Source organism: Dunckerocampus dactyliophorus, chromosome 19 (genome assembly GCF_027744805.1).
Source record: "Dunckerocampus dactyliophorus isolate RoL2022-P2 chromosome 19, RoL_Ddac_1.1, whole genome shotgun sequence".
Lineage (NCBI taxonomy): Eukaryota > Metazoa > Chordata > Actinopteri > Syngnathiformes > Syngnathidae > Dunckerocampus > Dunckerocampus dactyliophorus.
This window is the reverse complement of record NC_072837.1, coordinates 14,985,105-15,007,596: the sequence shown is the minus strand read 5'-3', so window position 1 is coordinate 15,007,596 and position 22,492 is coordinate 14,985,105. Positions and strand designations below refer to the sequence as shown.

The window sequence follows — 22,492 nt, the reverse complement described above, 5'->3', positions numbered from 1 at the left end:
TTAATTCCACATACAGAAATGCTGTGGGTTTTCAGTGTAGTTCTCGCATATAAATGTTTTAAGTTTAATTTTCCTCTAAGATCATATTTCTCCTCTCTGATAGAGAAATACTTTATTAGGTTTTTGGGTAACAAGTTATTATTAACTTTATGCATTATTCTAGCGGTTTGAAAAAGTACTAAATCTTCAAATTTTAATATGTGTGATTTAAAAAATAAAGGGTTTGTGTTGTCTATACTTGGCATTATGAATGATCCTCACCGATCTTTTTTGCAGTACAGTGAGTGAGTGAAGATTGCTTTTGTAATTATTACCCCATATCTCCACACAATACATGAAATATGGTAATACTAAGGAACAGTACAGAGTGTGGAGTGATTTTTGGTCAAGAACATATTTTACTTGATTCAATATAGAGATATTTCTCGCCACCTTTTGTTGTATAAATTTAATATGAGATTTCCAACTCATTTTTTTGTCTATTATGACCCCCAGGAATTTATATTCTTCCACTTTTTCAATGTCTTCACCATTAATTTATATTTGGTCACACATATCCCTTCTGCTATTTCCAAATAGCATTATTTTAGTTTTACTTAAGTTCAAAGATAATCTGTTCCTGTCAAACCATGACTTTAATATGACCTTTTCATCCTTGGCCTTTTTAATGAGTTCTTGTGTTTTTGTTTCGGGAGAATGAACAGAATAAGCATTTCATTGTGTAGTATGACTGTTTTGCTGTGCATTTGCTGTGAATCTTGAATCTAATATTGTAAGGAAAAACAATATCATTATAGATAACGCAAAAGAGACTGGAAACATAGTCACATATTCAAACTTCCGGGATCAATAACTCCCAAGTGAATGGTTCTAACACAGTAAACCATCCCTATTTCCCACCGTGGCAAAACAGACAAACAGCTACCACCCAGTTTTGATCAAAAGGCCGTCTTCTGTGCAGTCTGACTTATACACTAAGTCCCCAACTTACGAACACAATTGGTTCCAGACGGCCGTTCTTAAGTCGAATTGTTCTTAAGTAGGGAAACAATGATATAGGTACTACTGAACATGTACGTGTATACATATACAGTATATGTGTATTATGTAAATATGAGTTTGGATGCAGTAGTAATATTAAACGAGGATAATTAATGAAAAAACAATAATAAAAATGATATTATAATATGTAATGATAAATGTTATTTACCTTTGAAGAGGAGTGGTCGAGCATACATCGTTGGTAGTGGTGGAGGAGGAGATTTTGAAAAAAAGGACAAATGGTCGTTGTGGTTAGACTCTTCTAAAAGAGGTCGTGTTCTGTGGGTGGTGTAGAATTAAGCAGGCCTATTAACTCTTCATAAACTTTAATCACACGCTCTGTCCGGGTTGTATCATACAGCTACAATTTAGCTTTCCATTTCTCCTTTACACTCTCTCCCCACCGTCTGCCTCTCTGTTGGTCCCATTAGCAGTGTCACAGTGCCCTCTACTGGTCAAGCATGGAGCAGTATGAATACTTATGGGGTTACCACAAGGCAAAATAAAATAAAATATAGAGCAGTTGGCTTTGTTCGTATCTCCGAATGTTCGCTAGTCGGATGTTCGTAAAGTTGGGGACTTAGTGTACTGATCTCTATGAAAAGCCAGCAGCGAGACCGGAGCGCAGGGGCCGTCTACAAATGTCTTCTTCTTCTTCTGCGTTATGGCCGTTGGCATCAATGTCCCAACTGCTCAGTAAGGCAAGCGTCTATTGGCTGTTCTGGAAGGCGATATATGGCGTCATTGGCTAGTTTGCATGTTTTTTTTGCAAATGATGTTGTAAGAGATGTAGGAAAAAAACACAAGTATGATAGATTAACAAAGTAAATAAAAACACCTTGATTATGTTCAGAACTACAAAAATATATACGAAGCAACAAGTTTGTGAAAATGGACTTTTACATAATTTAGGGCAATTTCTATTAGGTTGTTAATAAATTCACTTCTGTAACGTGTGGGACCACAAAACTCACCTCACACATCCTTTTTATTACTCCAGCAATTAGTTTGGAAAATGTGCTTTTAAATCATTTTTGGGAATTTTCATCAGAATTGTCGTTAATAAATTCAGTTCTGTCATGTCTGTTCAATAACTTCACTTCTGTGAAGAGTAAGACCACAAAATTCACCTCACGAATCAATGGCTAGGCAAAGCTATTGAACGGACATGTTACACAAATGCATTTATTAGACAATATAACTTCCCCAAAATTATTTAAAAGCACATTTTCCCAAAGTCTTTGCTGTAGTATGAACAGGAGAAGGCCGTTGATGTGTGAGGTGAGTTTTGTGGTCCTGCACATTACAGAAGTGAATTTATTCACAACCTAATACAAATCGGCCTAAATTATGTAAAAGTCAATTTTCACAAACTTGTTGCTTTGTAAATATATTTGTAGCCAATGACGCCATAGATCGCCTTTCAGAACAGCCAATAGATACTTGTCTTACTGAGGAGTTGGCAACATTGATGCCAACCGCCGTAACGCAGAAGAAGAAGAAGACATTTCTTTCCGGTTGCGGTACGTCTCTGGGCCTGCCGGGGTGTGGCCTCCAATGCCCGTCTGCCTTTATGGGGTGTGATCTCTCGCCGGTCTCGGGGGTTGGCTGTCCTCCGGCCCGCTGACGTCCTCTTTGTGTTTGGGATTGCCTCTCTGCGGCTCCTTGCTGGTCTTCCCGGGGGGGAGGACTCTCTCGGCTGCCTCTTGGGGAGCTGATCTTGTTACGATGGTGTTTGTCGCTCTGCTGCCGCCTTCTGTCTGTTTGCTCTCTGTGCAGCTTCAGCCGGTGTGGGTGGAGTTCCCAGCACACACCTGCTGACAATCTCATCAAGCACCCTTCATATACCCAGCGGCAACGAGAAGCCAGTGCCAGATTGTACTCCTTGCTACCCCTTGTTACCTGTTCCGCTTGGTCCGGCTCCTTACCTGCTTCCCTGCTTTCTGGCTCCCCTTCATTACCGCTCTCTGTCGTGCTTTTGGACTTGTATACCTACCGTTGTCCCGGCTCAGGTTTGCCTGTAGTTGTTCTTTGTTAATTCATAGTTATTTCCTGTCAGCCTTTTGCTGACAGCGTTTTCTTTTGATACTTTTGGTTTTGTACTTTTGCCTTGGTTGTGTTTTTCCCCTTCTCGGGTCACCTTCTGTTATTAAACCTTTTGTATCTTATTTTGGACTCCTGTCTCTGCGTTGGGATCCGCCACGTCATCCGTGGCTCCACTCCTTGTGACAGAACAATCTGGCCACAATGGATCCCGCGGAGATGGATCACTTCCGCAGTGCTTTGGCTCATCAGGGCCACCTGGTTGGCGGCCATGATAAGAAGCTGCAGGACCTCATGGACACCGTTGCTGCACTCTCCGTGGCTGTCGGGTCCATGGACCAACGTCTCGCTAGGTTGTGTGCACACCTGCCGCAGGAGGACGAGGCTGCCACAGCTGCACTGATTACCCCCAACCCTGGCTCGTTAGCAGCATTGGTTCCTAACCCTGGACGGGAACCTAATATCCCTCACCCTCCTCATTTTTCGGGTGAGTCACAGTCATGTGAACAATTTTTGCATCAGTGTTCACTGGTGTTCAACCAACAGCCTACCACTTATGGCTCAGACCAAGCAAGAATAGCATTCATTATGAGCTTACTTACCGGCAGAGCAGCCACTTGGGCTATCGCTATAGGCAGGTTGATACCAGTCACGCTTACCTCTTTGCAAACCTTTTTGGCAGAAATGAGAAGAGTTTTTCACCACCCGGTTCATGGTAGAGAAGCCGGGGGTAGGCTATTAGAGCTTAAACAGGGGGGGACGCACGGTGGCAGATTTCGCCATTGACTTCCGTGTCTTAGCTGTAGAGAGCGGTTACACTGATACCGCCATCCTCCGGGATATTTTTCGTAAGGCACCCGCATTAAGGACGAGCTAGTGTCGAAAGACGATACCATGTCACTTGATGAACTTATAAATTTAGCCGTTAGACTGGATAATCGCATCCGGGATCGAGCAAGGGAACACACGGAGGAGAGAAGGATCGAGACCCGTCCGTCCCCACCACGTCCTGTATCGACCCCGCCGATGGAGAGGAGTTCCACACAGAGCTCACCTATGGAGACCGACTCGGCACCAATGGACACCCCGATGCAGCTGGGAGCTCGTCGCCTGACACAAGCAGAGAGGACCCGACGCCGCAAGCTGGATCTATGTCTGTACTGCGGCGATCCGGATCACCGGCTACAACAATGTCCTGCCAGGCCTCGACGGAGACAGGGATCGACCAAGAGCCTCACATTGACATCTGGGATCGATCAACCTAAAGTCGGGGATCTCCCCGCGCTCGGTAACTGAGTATACGACCAATACGGCTCATTGCCAGACTGATGCACCCCCACATAGACTGCAGATCCATGGAACTATCATGGGAGGGGGGGAGAATATCCAGGTGTCGGTGCTAATCAACTCTGGCTCAGATGACTGCTTTCTGGACCCTAACTTTGCTAAAGCTTGTAATCTAAGGACATTAGAGCTAGCTTTCCCTAAGGAGGTTCAATCCTTGGATGGGCGTCTCTTGGCGGCTGTTTCTCACCAAACCGAACCTTTGTCACTCAGGTTATCGGGTAATCATTTTGAGAAGGTCCGGTTTTATCTTATGCCGTCTCGCTCCCCTCCAGTAGTCCTTGGAATCAATTGGCTAAAATTACATAATCCCACTATTGATTGGAACCAGATGCGTATCATTAACTGGAGCCCCTTTTGTCACGCAAATTGTTTGCGCTCTGCCGTCACAGACACTCCGGTTATCCCTGTTGTCGAAGAGATGATCGAACTATCCGGCGTACCCGAGATGTATCATGACCTTAAGCAGGTCTTTAGTAAGGATCGTGCCCAAACTCTGCCCCCGCATCGTCCGTACGACTGTGCTATTGACCTGCTACCCGACGCTTCCTTACCTAACGCAAAATTATACAACGTGTCGGTTCCTGAGCAACAAGCCTTAAAGGATTATATTTCCTCATCTCTCGCTTCGGGATTTATCCGCCCGTCCTCTTCTCCTTTAGGGGCGGGATTCTTCTTCGTCACCAAGAAAGATAAGTCTCTTAGGCCCTGTATCAACTATAGAGGACTTAACAGTATCACTCTCCGTAACCGGTACTCTCTTCCCTTGATGGACTCTGCCTTCTCTGCATTACACTCAGCACAGGTATTTTCTAAGTTAGATCTTCGGAACGCCTATCACCTGGTACGCATAAGGAAGGGGGACGAGTGGAAGACAGCCTTCAATACACCTATGGGGCACTTTGAATATTTGGTCATGCCATTCGGACTTACTAATGCCCCGGCGGTTTTTCAAAATCTGATAAACGATGTGTTAAGAGATATGATCAATCGCGTTTGCTTTGTTTACCTTGACGACATTCTCATCTTTTCTAGGAGCATGCAAGAACATATCCGTCACGTCCGGCTTGTCCTCCAGCGACTCCTCGAGAATCGGCTGTATGTTAAAGCAGAGAAATGCGAGTTTCACACCACCTCCGTGTCCTTCCTGGGGTATATAGTGGAGAAGGGCCAGATACGTGTCGACCCCGCTAAGATCCAGACGGTGGTCGAATGGCCGACTCCTACAACAAGGAAGCATTTGCAGAGGTTTTTGGGCTTTGCTAACTTCTATAGACGATTTATTTGTCACTTTAGCAGCAAGGTTGAACCTCTGACCATGCTTACATCTTCCAATATTCCTTTTGTATGGAACCCCAAGGCGGAGGAGGCGTTTAAGCATCTTAAGAGTTTATTCACTACCGCTCCCGTATTAATTCATCCCAATCCTGCTTTACAGTTTGTTGTGGAGGTCGACGCATCGGATACGGGAGTGGGAGCCGTCCTGTCGCAGCGGTCCCCAGTCGACCAAAAGGTCCACCCGTGTGCATTCTTCTCGCGTCGCCTCACAAGAGCAGAGGGTAACTATGATGTGGGCAATAGAGAGCTCGTGCTGCGGGAGTGGCGTCATTGGTTGGAGGGTGCAGCTCTTCCATTTATGGTCATCACCGATCACAAGAACCTTGCTTACATCAGGACTGCCCAAAGACTCAATGCCCGTCAAGCCCGGTGGTCTCTTTTTCTCACCAGATTCAACTTCTCCATTACCTACAGACCCGGTTCACGCAATATCAAACCCGACGCGCTGTCCAGGACTTTTGGTACCACGGAGGAGGAGGCTGCACCGGAAACCATAATACCTGTGGCTCGGGTGTTGGGGGCAGTCCAGTGGGAGGTGGAGAAAAGGGTTTCCGAGGCCACCAACGGAATGGAACCACCTCAAGGCTGTCCACAAGGAAGATTATTCGTTCCCCAGGATCTCAGGTCTGAGGTCATACAGTGGGGGCACTCGTCCAAGGTGGCTTGTCATCCTGGCGTCAGTCGCACACAAGCCACGGTGGCACAGAGGTTCTGGTGGCCATCCATGACGACGGACATAAGAGGATTCGTCGCGGCCTGCTTTGTCTGTGCCAGAAGCAAGACTCCTCACCGTGCTCCTGCCGGACTGCTTCAGCCACTACCTATCCCATCCCGCCCGTGGTCCCACATCGGCCTGGACTTTGTTACCGGACTACCCGCCTCTTGAGGCAAGACTGTTGTTTTGAGCATAGTGGATCGCTTCTCCAAGATGGTCCACGGCACAGCGGCACGTAATCAACGCCTGGCAGATCGCCATAGGGTTCCGGCACCGGACTATCAGGTGGGCCAGGAGGTGTGGTTGTCGGCTAGGGATTTGCCGCTAGCAGGAACCAGCAGGAAGCTAACTCCTAAGTTTGTGGGACCCTTCCCCATCGAGGCCATCATCAGCTCCTCCTCCGTCAGGCTCAAGCTCCCACCATCACTCAAGGTACATCCGGTGTTTCACGTCTCCTGCATCAAACCAGTTTCTTCCAGCCAGCTGTGCCCGCCGGCTGAGGCGCCGCCCCTGCCGCGCATGATCGATGGTCAGCCAGTCTTTTGGACTCCCGTAAGAGGGGTAGAGGGTTCCAATATTTAGTCGACTGGGAGGGATACGGTCCGGAGGAACGTTCCTGGGTCTCCCGCTCCTGTATCCTCGACCCCTCACTCATTGGCGACTTCCACCGTCTCCACCCTAATAAACCAGGTAGGCCGTCAGGAGACGCCTTATAAGAGGGGGGAATACTGTTACGATGGTGTTTGTCGCTCTGCTGCCGCCTTCTGTCTGTTTGCTCTCTGTGCAGCTTCAGCCGGTGTGGGTGGAGTGCCCAGCACACACCTGCTGACAATCTCATCAAGCACCCTTCATATACCCAGCAGCAACGAGAAGCCAGTGCCAGATTGTACTCCTTGCTACCCCTTGTTACCTGTTCCGCTTGGTCCGGCTCCTTACCTGCTTCCCTGCTTTCTGGCTCCCCTTCATTACCGCTCTGTGTCGTGCTTTTGGACTTGTATACCTACCGTTGTCCCGGCTCAGGTTTGCCTGTAGTTGTTCTTTGTTAATTCATAGTTATTTCAGCCTTTTGCTGACAGCGTTTTCTGTTGATACTTTTGGTTTTGTACTTTTGCCTTGGTTGTGTTTTTCCCCTTCTCGGGTCACCTTCTGTTATTAAACCTTTTGTATCTTATTTTGGACTCCTGTCTCTGCGTTGGGACCCGCCACATCCTCCGTGGCTCCACCCCTTGTGACAGATCTTTATGTGCTGCCTGCCCCTGTGGGCCTGGTGGCTTTCTGGCGTATAATATCTGTATCAAAAATCAGTATAATAAGAAATAAATAATAATAAATACAAATAGACATAACACAAGTTCAAGACTCTTCCTTGTATTTTTGCATTGTCATGCATTGTCACTCTGCTGTCGCCTTTCTGCCTTGTGTTGCAAGTGCATGCTGTCCCACTGAGGCAAGGTGTTAACATGTTAACGTTGCTAGCATGCTAACATGCGCATACTAGCATTTTTTTGCGATTTTCATGAATATGAACTTAAGCAGGCCGCACGGTGGTCTAGTGGTTAGCATGTTGGCCACACAGTCACAGTCTGAAGATCAGGAAGATCAGGGTTCGATTTTCCCTTGGGCATTTCTTTGTGGAGTTTGCATGTTCTCCCCGTGCGTGCGTGGGTTTTCTCCGGGTACTCCGGCTTCCTCCCACATTCCAAAAACATGCATGTTAAGTTAATTGGCGACTCTAAATTGTCCATAGGTATGAATGTGAGTGTGAATGGTTGTTTGTCTATATGTGTCCTACTATTGGCTGGCGACCAGTCCAGGGTGTACCCCGCCTGTCACCCAAAGTCAGCTGGGATAGGCTCCAGCATGCCTCCGCAACCCTAATGAGGAGAAGCAGCATAGAAAAGGATGGATGGATGGATGAACTTAAGCAGACACTTAGCGCTATCATGCTAGGTGTTAGTATGCCAATGTTAGCGTGTTATCAAGCTAACAGAGGTAGGCACTTATCAAAAACAATTAGCGCTATTATGCTAAGTGTTAACAAGCTGATGTTACCAGGTTAGCAGTGTTAGCATTATTTAAGTCATTCAAACCCTTCCATGGTATGTTTTCATTGTCAAGGAATCTAAATACAGTATGTCGATAAAAAAAAATGTAGGACTAAAATTTATGGTGTAAATCACAATATGGGGGGGAATTATGGCGCTTGGCGGAGGTTTGTGCTCTGAGTGCTTTTCGAGTTTACTGTTATATTTTCTATCTTTTGTGGCAAAGCATAACTTAATATAGTTTAAAATGTCTTTTTTTTTTGAGGGGGAAGGTTTGGCGTCGGTATGCGCAGTCATCGTCCACGATCCTTACGTGAGACATGAACACGTCTTTCTCTTTTCTGTGCGTTCTAAAGATCTAAAAACAGATAAAAAGAGACAGCTAAGAATCCACGTAATGGGACGCACCTATTCGGCCTATAAAGCCTTCTGAAAAAAACTCCAAAAACGCTCATTTACTTAATGTGACCTGCATATTAACCAAGCTACAACGACATTGTTATTAACATTGTCATGCTCAAAACTACGTTGCTTGCGTAATGCTACTACAACTGGCTTCAGTGCCGCGCTCACAATGCATCAGATCACTAACAAAAGCTAACGCTACATATTGAAGCTGCTGCTGTGTTTTTATTTTTAAGTTTGGAAAAGTTAATGCTCGATGTAGCGTTCCTTTCTATGTTGCTATGGTCCATGCACCAGTCCATGCCCCAAGAAGCAAGTTCCGCTAATGCTGAAAAGGACTAAAGTAAGGCAAAATACTGTAGGTAGTACAAGTTATTGTGAATGTACCTGTTACTGCGTGGTACTGCATGTATTAAAAAAAAAACATAAAACCTTGTTGGAGGTTTTTGGAGGTGTTTTAATAGCGGGCTTTGCAGACGGAATAGGTGTCCCCCATTTTGTGCATTAATAAGGCATCTCTTTTTATCTGTTTTATATCCTTAGAAAGCACAGAAAAGAGAAAGACGTGTGTTTGTGTCTCACATAAGAATATTGTGTATGTGTATGATGGCCAAAATTCCCTAAACAGGACAGTTTTGCGTTAATAAGGCAGATTTCGACGTAGGATTTTAGCATCCTTATCAGAGGGTGGCGGTAATGCACACAAGAAGTTGCTTGCCAACCTTCGATTAAAAGAAGAGCAAGACTCGGAAGTAGCTCCCTATGACCCACAATTGCTTTCCGCTGTGATGTCGGACAAATCAAAACATATTTGGGATATTTTCTTTTAAACTTGGGCGAAAGGAAGTCGTTTTTTGACACATCGGGAGTGTATTTGAAGAATCAAACTGTTTGTTTGCAAGCTGCTTGGTAAGTCACAGCGCGGAATGAGCTTTAAAGCTGGAAAACTGTCGTCTCTTAATCGGGTGTCAAATGTCCCGACAAATAGACTTGTAGCATTTTGGCTGATAAACGGCTTCTTCTGATCCACAACGGACGTGAAATATTACACTTGGGAGCATCAGGCTGTCGTTTATAGTGCAGGAAGCTGCGCTTTTAAACTCGACTAACGCTTCAGTAGCTTCCATGTTAGCATGTAGCCTAGCTGTTAGCCGTTGACTTGTGTCTGTGTGTGTGTGCGCGTGCAGATGAAACCCTAGCAGGCGACCATCATGAGCAACAGTCACCCTCTGCGGCCGCTGGCCTCCGTGTCGGAGATCGACCACATCCACCTGCTGTCGGAGCAGTTGGGAGCTCTGGCGCTGGGCGAGCAGTACAGCGATGTCACCTTCATCGTGGAGGGGAAGCGCTTCCCAGCACACAACGTCATCCTGGCCGCCCGCTGCCACTACTTCAGGTGCTCACCCGACATCCGCTGTAATCAACCCTCAGTTTCCTAATTATCACTTTTTAGCCATACATGATGACAATATACAGTAGATCAGTAGCAATAAGTTGTATTGATCAGTGAGGTACTGACTTCTACTAAAATGTACAGTTTTTGCAACTGAAAACATTATCTTATTCCCTTTTTTAAAATGTTTGTATTTGGTACAGAGGCATACCCAAGTCCCGCACTGTGCACATTGCTGGGTTTCACTTGACGTCGCATCCGGTTGTTGTCGGCGCCGCCTCAAAGAGATGGGGGTGCAAATTAGCTTAATTGTAACCACAAATCATGTCAAATCTGAGCATACATGCACCGTTCTCACATGTAGAAATCGTTCAAATATGTATTTTTCAGAAAATTTTATATTTTACACTACGATAGTCCATCTTAAAGGAAACAACCAAATACGCGGAGAAGCCACCTTTTTTCGGCATTTAACCAGCTGACGCTCTCGTTAATTTGAGCCGCGTAAACACGCTCCAGTTTACAGTGAACAAGAAGAAGCACAATTTGTACTAAAATCAAAGTTGAAACATTGTTGGAACTCAAAAATGTAAAAGCAGCCCGCCTGGAAGATGTCCAGCGATGCTCCACGAGGGCTTTGAAATGTGGTTTGCTCGCTAGCTTATCTCTAGCAGCACAGACATAGTGCGTAAAATTTGGCTGAAAATTGGCTTTGGAGCTCACACGTTGCCAAACAGTACAGCGAAACGACGACGGACATATTCCAGAATGTATTTCATATTATTTATATTCATTATGTCTGACGCCGAGATAAGCTGTCACTGCTTTTCCATCATCTTGTTTTCAACTATTTTATGTTCATGAATCGCGTCATGTACACTCACACAACAGGCGCAAATAATTTAAATGAGATGCACCGTAATTCCCTCTAATCTCCAAAATATTTCACAAACATACGAAGTATGCATGTGGCCGTATCCCATACTTGCTCCCGCGTCCGCTCACCGAAAGCGACGCGAACTGCCGCTAGGTCACGTGATTGAAACCCTACAGTTGTGTGAGGGACCGGAAGTGGCGCAGGAGCAGGCGTACGCCTGCCTTCCCTGAATGCGCGTCACCGGCACTAATGCAATAGTATGCAAAAGTCTTATGTTATTGCATTATTGGACTGACTGTGGGAAGTTCAAAGCTGTGTTATGAAAAGCAATGATGTTGAACATCATAGCATCATAGTACTTAAAGCACAAATAGGCGCTGTGATGGGGGCGTATTTGCACGGCATGGGGAAATTGCCACGGTATGCTGCTTTTCTAGTCTTCAGTAATTTACATATGGCGGCACAGAAAATGACTTGTGACAACAACAACAAACATGTTCTTCCTCTAGAGCCCTCTTGTATGGTGGAATGAAGGAGTCGCAGCCGCAGGCGGAGATTTGTCTGGAGGAGACGCAGGCGGAGGCTTTCTCCATGCTGCTCCACTACCTATACACAGGACGCGCCAGTCTCAGCTCGGCCCGCGAAGAGGTGCTGCTCGACTTCCTCGGCCTGGCCCACCGCTACGGCCTGCAGCCGCTAGAGGACTCCATCTCCGACTTCCTACGCACCATCCTGCACAACAACAACGTCTGCTTGGTGTTTGACGTGGCCAGCCTGTACTCCCTCAGCACGCTCAGTGCCGCCTGCTGCGCCTACATGGACAAACACGCACCGGAAGTGCTGAACTCGGACGGCTTCCTGACGCTATCCAAGGTCAGTGGTGATTAGGCCTGTCACAATAATCGCGAAATTGGTTAATCGAAAGATTAAAAAAAAAAAAACAGGTCGATAATTATGACGCACTTGATAAACTGACGTGCACGTATGCATGTGTTTCATCTGCTTGTCTCTCTGTGCCACACAGGCTGGATGACAAGAGGGTTCACTCCGCTTGTGTCTGTGTGCATTGATTCTTTATGAACACAGAGTAGTCCCTCATCTCATTCAGCCTATTTGTGGAGGCGGTGCTACTAGTGAGTGGATACATGGGAACGAGCAGTGAGCTTCGTGAGGAAGCGTACGCTAACATTAAGAAGGCGCAGAAGCGATGATGTTTGAGGCGAATGCTGACAGCCCCAATGTGGAAACATTTCGGTTTTAAACAGAATGAACACGGTGAGCGCATGAACACAGACGACTGAAACGGACAGTTTTCTCAACTGGGAAAAAAAATACGACATATATAGATGCCTCGTGCAGCGGCGCCTTCGTGCTGACAGTAACGCTTACTGAGGCGTTTGGTCGGCAACCCAGTATCACTGGCTGCATTGCAACAACAAAGGTACGGGCAACTTCTGTGTCAAGCTAATGGCTCACACAGGTACACCTACACCAAGGGTGGCCATTACCTCCATCGCGAGCTACCGGTAGATCGCCAAGGTTGTTTGGTTCGTTCGCGTAAACGTCGCTTTGTACTGGTCATATGACATCAGTCAGCTGACATTAAGCTCCCCTCCTGGTTCACGCTTGCTCCCCCGCAGCGTTTCAAGCTACACACGAAGATGAAACTTTCATCTTTATTATTGTGATTATGGATGAACTAACTCCGTGGTAAGATGTCTATATCTATAACAAAAGTTATCTGTTCACTTGTAGCGGCAAGGTACGTAGGAAAAGTGTATTTTTTACTGGCTTTGCTTGGCGTCATGAACTCTCCTACAGAAATCAGTGTTTTCTACACATTCGCTTCTTAAACTATTATTTCATGATGAAATTAAAAATGTGCCCATTGCTGAAACCTTTTCAATATGTTGCCTTGACTTCGGCTGCATTGTCTTTTGCATAATCATTTTAAATTCTCGTGCATCGGTAATGTTTGATAGCAAATGCTAACTGGATGTAATACATGAACTGTGTGCCCTAATGAACGTTACATGGCTAATTTGACATATTACCAATACTCAGGTTATGTACACAACTATTTAGGAGTTCTGTGTAATTATCTTTATTTCCATATTGAAGTGAATTATGATAGGAACTACTTTGATTACCTGTAAACTTTGAAAATGTGAACGTGAAATACTAATCATTAATATTTACAATAGACTTTCAGAGTTTACTGGTTACATTTTGTATATGTTATATGTTTTATAGAAAGAGGTAGATCATTTTGACTTGTACTTGCATGCTGAGAAAGTGCGTGCACTCCTGGTATACATGTATAACCTGCATAAATACCTACTCATATTTTTTTAAAATAAATACAGTAAATATATATACGTTCTATATTTATACTATTAGGTAGATCTTTGGGACTTGGTCATTTTAAAAGTAGCTAGCAAGCTAAAAAAAAAGTGTGAGCACCCCTGCCATGCACTATACTTGAGTACCATCTGGTGGTTCAAATGTGCAGTACACCTCATGACAATTATTGAAAAAATGGTCTAAAAATGTTTTTCAATAAAATGGATTGATGATAATTTGTAGCACAATTATCGACCAGCAAAATGTGTTATCGTGACAGGCTTAGTGGTGACATAGTGGAAAAAAACGACGAATATACACTCAGTGGTCACAGCATTAGGTACACTTGAGCTTTCTAATGAGAAGAAATTCTGCTTCAACAAAGATCGTTGTTTTCAGGTTAGGTTAAATGTCAGAGAAATATTCTTTTAACAATACAGTAATCACTTATTTATTGCAGTTCATTATTAAAATAATTGGTTCCAGACCTGACTGTGAATGAATTTCTGTGAAGTAGGATTCCTTATTTATAGATGGAATGTATTCTCGTAGTTCGAGCGTAGAAAACCTCATAGACCTTTTAAAATACATTTTTAAACATTATTAGACCCCTCTAAACATGAAGTGACACCCCTAAAGTCACCTTTAGACTCGTAATACCCAATATAGTAAACTTAAGAAGAAACTCACGCTTGTCTGTGTTGCAATAAATGTCTTGCGGAAAGTGTGGACAGGATAGGACGGTGGGGGTTCAGAGGTGAGTTTCAGCAAAAGTAGCCCACGTTTTTATTAGGGATTATTGTGCCTTGTTGTGAGATCATTCAAATCTGCAATAAAGCCTGTTGTTCTTGCGATCAAGACTGGTGCTTGTGTGTCTCACTGAACATTACAGTAACATGACTGACACCTGGTGACCAGTGTAGAATACTACATTTCATTGCGATGTCTTTGAATGTTATATTTGTATTTTATAGGGTTTCCCTTAGGATTTTTTGAAGCGATGGTGGTGGGTTGCATGGGAGGCAGACTGCCGCCACTGTGTCGTGCCGCTGCTGCTTCGTTGTGGCAGGATTTTTATTTTGAAATTTACTGTCGGTAATAATGTCAACATTAGGGTATCTGTATGTATCTATATAGCACAGGGGTGCTCACACTTGTTCAGCCTGTGGGCTACTTTGTCCCAAAGATCTACCTCCCACTATAAACATGGAGAATATATATTGTGTGTGTGTGTGTGTGTGTGTGTGTGTGTGTGTGTGTGTGTATATATATATATATATATATATATATATATATATATATATATATATATATATATATATATATATATATATATATATATATATATAAAAAATTTTCAGCAATGGGCACATTTTCAAAATCATCGTGAAATAGTGGAGTTCATGACTTATCTGTAATCGGAATAATAAAGATGAAAGTTGCATTATCGGTGTGTGGCTGCTCGTTCTCCATTTTTTTTTATGCCACCGCAGCACGAAAGCGAATCAGGAGGCGGCTTAATATCAGCTGACTGATGTCGTATGCCATCTATGAAGTGACAGTAATGATTCAGCTGACAGAATACCTTGGGAATACCCACAATACCTTTGTAATCGCCGTAATGGGCACCCCTGATATAGCACATACTGTATGTCCATTCATACACTGTATTACTTAACATAGTTTTCACGTAAAAAAAAAAAACAAAAAACAAAATCATGCCCTGTCACGATCCGTTACATGCGGCGGAAACTGATTTTAGATTGTTTAGCCATTTTTATGCTTGAAAATGGTACATTCAGGCAAAACATTTGTTAATAGGCTGTATTTAACCATGCAACAGCATAATTTAACAACATATTTTTTTTAAAACGTGAGTGAAACTGCAAAATTTGAAGCGCAAAGTGGTGAGGGATGACTTTTTTTTTTTAATCTAAATGTGTTATGTGGTATTTTGGCGACTTATTCGGCTACACGAGCATCAAAATATTGGAGCTCAAGTGTACAGTATTAAAATGAATGCCTCACTGACAATTTTAATCAAAAGGGAGTTACCATGAAGGTAACATTTTTGTTACATAGTGAACCTAATGAAGTGACACAATTTGACACAGCTGACATGGCAGCAGGTGCATACCTAAAGAAATGTGGTGTTGCGTGTGCAGACTGCTCTGCTGACTGTGGTTCGCCGCGACTCATTTGCCGCCAGCGAGAGGGAGATCTTTCAGGCCTTGTGCCGCTGGTGCCGACAGTATGGCGAAGGCCCCGAGACTCAGGAAGTGATGGCGGCGGTGCGTCTGCCGCTCATGACGCTGACGGAGATGCTGAACATCGTCCGACCGTCGGGCCTCCTGAGCCCAGATGACCTGCTGGACGCCATAAAGCTGCGCTCCGAGAGCCGGAACATGGACCTGAACTTCCGTGGCATGCTAAGTCTGTGCTTCTCATAAACTGTGTGACATCCAATGGTGTGACTGTACCCGCCCGTTGCGTTATATTGCATTCATACCACTCGTCTTCTTGGCTTTCAGTACCGGAGGAGAACATCGCCACCATGAAGCACGGAGCTCAGGTGGTGAAAGGCGAGCTCAAGTCTGCTCTGCTGGACGGAGACACTCAGAACTACGACCTGGACCACGGGTTCTCCAGACATCCCATCGAGGAGGACGGCCGAGCCGGCATCCAGGTCAAACTGGGCCAGCCGTCCATCATCAACCATGTCCGCCTGCTGCTGTGGGACAGAGACAGTCGGTAAAGACACCTTACAGATGATTTGATGAAACTTTGCTGCTTCTGTCGAGATGTTCTCTTGGCATTTGGACTCAACGCCCAAACATGAGTTATCATCATTCACAATCATTGTTAAATGCTAAAGATGACTGTAGAACCCTGCAGTGATGATGAGATCTTGACTTTGATCCTCCTTCAAGCTCATATTCCTACTACATTGAGGTGTCCATGGATGAGCTGGACTGGGTGAGGGTTGTGGACCATTCCAAGTACCTGTGCCGGTCCTGGCAGAATCTTTTCTTCACGCCTCGAGTTTGCAGGTCAGTCAGAGCATCGGTTCTTTGTGCCGAGTCATGTTTGAGAAAAAGTGACATTGGAGCGTGTTGCATGACGTGTGCACCTCAGGTACGTGCGCATTGTCGGAACACACAACACGGTGAACAAGGTCTTCCATCTTGTGGCCTTTGAATGTATGTTCACCAACCGCTCCTTCACGCTGGAGCAAGGACTTCTGGGTATGTTGCACGAAGAACTCTCACACGGGTTAGAATGTACCCCAGCAGCTGAGATCTAATGTGCGACATCCGCAGTGCCCAGCGAGAATGTAGCCACCGTGGCATCGTGTGCCAGCGTCATCGAGGGGGTCAGCCGCAGTAGGAATGCCTTACTCAACGGCGACACTCGCAACTACGACTGGGACTCAGGCTACACGTGCCATCAGCTGGGCTCGGGCGCCATCGTCATCCAGCTGGCTCAGCCCTTCTCTATCGGATCCTTGAGGTGGGTCAGCTTTTTCCCTGAATTCCTGAAGGTTTCTCCATGAAATTACTCTTACCAGTTCTATGACTGCCTGTGTAGGCTGCTGCTGTGGGACTGTGACGAGCGCTCCTACAGTTACTACATCGAGGTGTCCACCAATCAGCAGCAATGGACAAAGGTGGTGGACCGCACCCGTGTGGCATGTCGGTGAGGCAACTGGAGCATCATGTTGAAATGATTAGCTCATGCAATAATAATGAATGTAGTCAAGGTACATTAAAGGGTCCCTGACATGATTCATCAACTTGGCTTAAATATTTTATAAGTTGTTTGTAATTATGTTCTATATTGTACAATTTTTGAAAGCTTGCAGTTCTGCCACATTTACGGAAGTGACATCATCGAGGCATTGAGTGATGTGTCAGTAGTTTTCGAGGAAGAAGAAACATTTGCAGATAAAATTAAAAGAACTATGGATATATGGACTTAAGCCTAAAGACATGAAGAAGATAGGTTGCATTCAAAACACAGAATGATAAGTGTAAATTAGTTGCTTATCCTTCAATTATTGTTTTAAATCGGGTTCTAGATGAGCTAAAGGGGTTTTTATAGCCTATTTGATTGTATATATGGCCGCCGCCGCCGCCGCCTCGCATAGTAAACATAGCACTGTCAAAAGATGTTTATATAGCAATGGTTTGCAGTCTTGTTGCTATTGTGGAATAGTGTAAAATTTTAGTAATGTTTACCAACTTTCACATAGTGTTTTTTTTTTTTTTTTTTTTTACTGTGTACGGGCAGAATAGCATCCCTTTCCAATATGCGTTTATACCGTACTTTGAAGCCAAATGCTTCTTGTAAAGGTGTTCCTTCGAAGCAGTCATCAGTGAAATGATCACAGAACAGAACTTGAGGTGGGTGTCCATTTGTCTCGTTCTCTGCACTTGCTTCGTCCATTGTTGTCTTAAACCTTCCTCTTTTGAAAACATGCAGTATCACCCGGAAACTGTGAACATCCAGCAGCAACACAACTTTTTGGCATGACGACTACTTTGATGGAAAAATATCCAAGTCAGCGATCTACCTCGAAAAACGTTTGTTCACTCAGATCTAGCCGAGGTGTCACCCCGATGATGTCATTTCCAGAAATGAGGGTGAACTGCGAGCTAGATTGCCATGAGTGGCGGCACGAACCATAAATGTAATTTTTTCAAAAATCACACATACCTACAAACAATACGGTATATAACATATATAAGCAAATCTGATGAATCGTCTCATGGACCATTTAACACAGAAGTCCCACAACCCAGCAATTTGGCTTTTCTAGCTTTCATGCCCAAACGACAGCCAAGTGTCTGGGTTAGTTTTGAACTAATATCCTAATATATTCAGAGACTCAGTCGTCACCTGTGAACTGCTAATCTGGCAGGTAATGAATGGCAGCATTTACAAAACAAAGGTGGGTAGGTTATTGAGTTAAAAATTACATTTTTGTATGTGGTGGCCATTATGAATTTTCTGCCCAGAAAAGAGTGACGTCAGTGAAGGCGCAGCTCTCAGCTAAAGCCTAGTAAACAAACGCTTGTAGAATTAGCTCGTCGACTTTGTTTGGTATATTTTTCATGAAAGTAATCGTCATGTCAAAATGTTGTGTTGCCGCTGGCTGTTCAGTGACCGAGTGGTACTGTAAGTTTGTTTTCTTTCCCAAAAGTGGAAAGTTTTAGGACTAGAATGAACACATCAACGACAGAGAACGACACCCAAATGGACCCATCACCTCACATTCTGTTCTTTGCAATGTTCATTTCACTTGAAGCATTTGGCTGGTATAAACGCATTTGGCTACACAGGAAGGGACAAGACGAACCGCGTCAAAGTTGCCACAGAGCAGTAAGTCATATTTACATATTGTATACACTATGCCACCATAGCGACAAGCATTCAAAGCATTATATATGTTATAAACACACTTTCACAGAGATGATCGGCGGCATAGAAAGTGAATGGATGCTATGAGGGGGCGGCAGCGTAGTGCACACAGCTTTACGCTCATTAAGAAGCAGATTTAAAACAATAATTGAAGGATAAGCAAATCCAAGGTAATTTACACTTACCATTCTCTTGATCTCCATGTCCTCGTCAGACACGCTAGTTTCATCGGCGGTGGTTCGAATAAGTATGGCTTAATTACATGTTCTGCAAATTCTCTATTTCATCTCCAGATGTTTCTTCCTCCTTCAAAACTATTGACACCTCGTTCAGCTCTTCGGTAAAATTGCTGTAAACATCCTCAGTCTGGTTCGCCGCCATGTCTATTTACGTGTGAATACACCTTCACCGACGTCACTTCCCATTTCAGGGACGGCGATGAGTCCTTGCTCCCGCCACATGCTAAAAATGCTATTTTTACGAATTTACCGTTTGCTTTTAAAAAAGCAAACAATGTAAAACATAATTACAAACAATATATGACATACTTAAGCCAAGGTGATGAATCATGCCAGTCACCCTTTAATTTTAAACCACACAGCCTTTTGGCTGTCCTCTGGGCATGGGAGCAGGAGTAAGAAAACCCTGGGACTTCTAGTTAAGCACCTTTTTATGTCTTTTTTTGCGATACAATACGTACTATTTGTTTGTGTGAACTCAACGTGTCACAGCTCATGGCAGACGCTCAAGTTTGACAAGCAACCAGCCTCCTTCGTCCGTATCGTGGGGACTCACAACACTGCTAACGAGGTGAGAATACGCTTGTTCTGCTTCTTTGTCACAGTCTCCTTCTTCATACAGGTACTACCTGAAAAAATTGAATATCGAGTATAAGTTGTTTTATTTGGGCAATTTAACATAAAAGATGACACCAACAAATTTTATTGAGCCATATCTCAAGCAGTTCCTTGTAACTTTGCTGATTAAGATTTTGAGCTTATTAAAACCACAAACTCAGAAAATTTGAATACTGTGAAAAGCTTCATTTTTGTAGGTTCAAAGAGTCAAATTCTAATCAGGCAAGTAATCCAAAACCTGCAAAAGGGTCCTGAGCCTTTTAAAAAGTCTGTTTTAGGTTGGCTCAGATGAGTTCAGACATGGAGAAGACTGCTCATATGACAGTTGTGCAGAAAACTCTCATTGACTCCCACACAAGGTGGGAAAAACACAAAGAGCTAGGAAAGGAAGCTGGGTGATCTTAGAGTGCTGTCGCAAAGCACATTAATGGACAGTCAAGTGGAAGGACGAAGTGTGGAAGAAAACGGTGTACAAGCTGGAGAGATGATCGCAGGCTGGAGAGAGTGGTCAGGAAAGGGCCATTTAAAAGTGTGGGGGAACTTCATAAGGAGTTGATCGATGCTGGAGTTGTTGCTTCAAGAGAAACAACACGCAGGCCGATGCTGGACATGGACTTCAAATGTAGAATTCCTGTTGTCAAACCTCTCCTCGATAGAAGCAGCGTTAAGAGAAAAGGACTGGTCTGTTGCCCAGTGGTCAAAAGTCCTCTTTTCTAATGAGACCAAGTTTTGCACCTCATTTGGCAACAAAGGTCCCAGAGTCCGGAGGAAGACTGGAGAAGAGTGCGATAGAAGATGCATGAAGTCCAGTGTTAAGTTTCCCCAGTCTTTGATGACTTGGGGATCCATGTCAGCTGTTGGTGTTGGTCCTCTGTGCTTCATTAAGTCAAACATAACCGCAGCCGTCTACCAGGACATTTTAGAGAACTTAATGCTTGCTTCAGCGGAACAGCTTTATGGAGCTGCAGACTTCATCTTCCAGCAGGAGTTGGCACTTGCTCTCCATCCATCCATTCATCCATCCATTTTCTATACCGCTTCTTCCTCATTAGCTGACTTCGGGCGACAGGCGGGGTACATAAAATGTCTTCACTCCAAGCCATTAGGGGGCAGCATAATACGGCCATTGATTCTCGTCCTCCTCCTCTTGCAGGTCTTCCACTGTGTCCACTTTGAGTGTCCAGCCCAGTTGGACACAGATGTCAAAGAGGGCAGCCCGAGCCAGGACGCTTCAGATTCTGCCACTTCCTCGCAGCCGCCGCGACCTCAGCGACCTTCACGCACTCACAGCTTGCTGCCCTCTAACCCGTCTTCATCTTCATCACAGGCCCATCATTAATAACACCCGCCTCCCCGCCCCACAGGGTAGGAGGGGGTCAGGAGGACCACCATTTTGCACAGTCTTCTTCGTCCTCGCTGCTCAACGCCGTTTTCTCGCTGTCATAACTCGTGCTGTTTGTCGTGCGCGTGCCTCGAGACTTGCATGTGTAGCAGCGGCGTTTTAAGACACCAGTCTTCCCTCTCTGGCTCGTTTGATACGTTTTTGTGACTTTGGTACTTTGTAAAGGTGGTGAAACAAGACCAGGCTCATGCAGAATGCTGATGATGAGGATGTGCTTTCCCTGCACTGTCCTTTCTTACACGTAATATTTCCACTAGAGATACATATTGAATCTATTTTTAAGAGAGCGATTGACCCCCATCAGAAAAGCCGGTTGATATTTTTGCATTTCTCAATTCTTGAACTTTTTGCTGAAGCAAAATGTGATGTTTGTGTGCAAACAGCACTTAATCCAATTATGCATTTGCATAAGAAACGAAAGCTGCTGAGAGTTTGCAATCCTTATCTGGAGACTTCATTTATACCTCAAGAGCAAACTAAAGTGAGATTGACGTGTCATAATTTAGTATTTCACGCACTTGCATTTCTTAGCACAAGCTGACGAGGAAACCGATTAGTTGACGAAAGTTTGGGCTGAGAGGCTCGGACCAAATTGTTTATGCACTCGGGCTGCAGAGAAGCCAAAACAAACCAGCTATTACATGAGCAGCTGCTATTTGGCACTTTAACAGACTCAAGTAGACAAAAATAAGTTTGCATCTTGGGTCTTTTGACTGAAGTAAAGTACTGGAGCTGATAGGTTCAATGAAGTTCTTCATCTGTCAGGTTTAAGATGTTATTGTTAGGCTGTGTGTGTGTGTGTGTGTGTGTGTGTGTGTTTTCAAATGAAGCTAGTGCGCTGTGCTTGCTGTTTGTTGCACTTTGTTTTCTTTGTCCATGAGGAGCTAATGGTTGGGAGCTAATGTTTTGCAAGAACACTAGTCAGACGCAATTAAACTTTGTACACTTTTCATTATACCCCATTAGGAACCCAAGATTAGCATTAGTACTGTACCACACCCTTTCATGGTGGGATGTACATATAAAAATTGCAGCGGTCCCCTTCACCTAGATTATTCACACAGGTGTCTGGGGTTTGTTATACTGTATTAGTCTGATTTACACCTCGAGTGTTTTGATGTATTTGCTTTTTCACTGCCTGTAAACAATGTTCAAATTTGTTTTAACATCCATGAAGTGTGAAATAACATTTATTCCAGCAAATGGCCTTGTCTCTGTGGCACAAATGTTTCCATTATTATTCAGTTGAAACAGGGAAAACAACTTTC

General features: G+C 44.4%; 1 protein-coding gene across 1 annotated transcript; it reads left to right on the top strand.

Moving 5' to 3' along the window:
* The first annotated feature begins 9,633 nt into the window (after nucleotides 1-9,633).
* On the top strand, nucleotides 9,634-22,431 carry btbd9 (BTB (POZ) domain containing 9). Its single transcript, XM_054761795.1, has 11 exons — nucleotides 9,634-9,840; nucleotides 10,119-10,327; nucleotides 11,711-12,074; nucleotides 15,710-15,977; nucleotides 16,076-16,295; nucleotides 16,475-16,594; nucleotides 16,680-16,789; nucleotides 16,865-17,054; nucleotides 17,133-17,240; nucleotides 19,697-19,775; nucleotides 20,976-22,431. Exons 2-11 carry the CDS (start codon nucleotides 10,143-10,145, stop codon nucleotides 21,159-21,161), a joined length of 1,830 nt encoding a protein of 609 aa, XP_054617770.1. The 5' UTR covers nucleotides 9,634-9,840; nucleotides 10,119-10,142; the 3' UTR covers nucleotides 21,162-22,431.
* The last annotated feature ends 61 nt before the right edge of the window (nucleotides 22,432-22,492 follow it).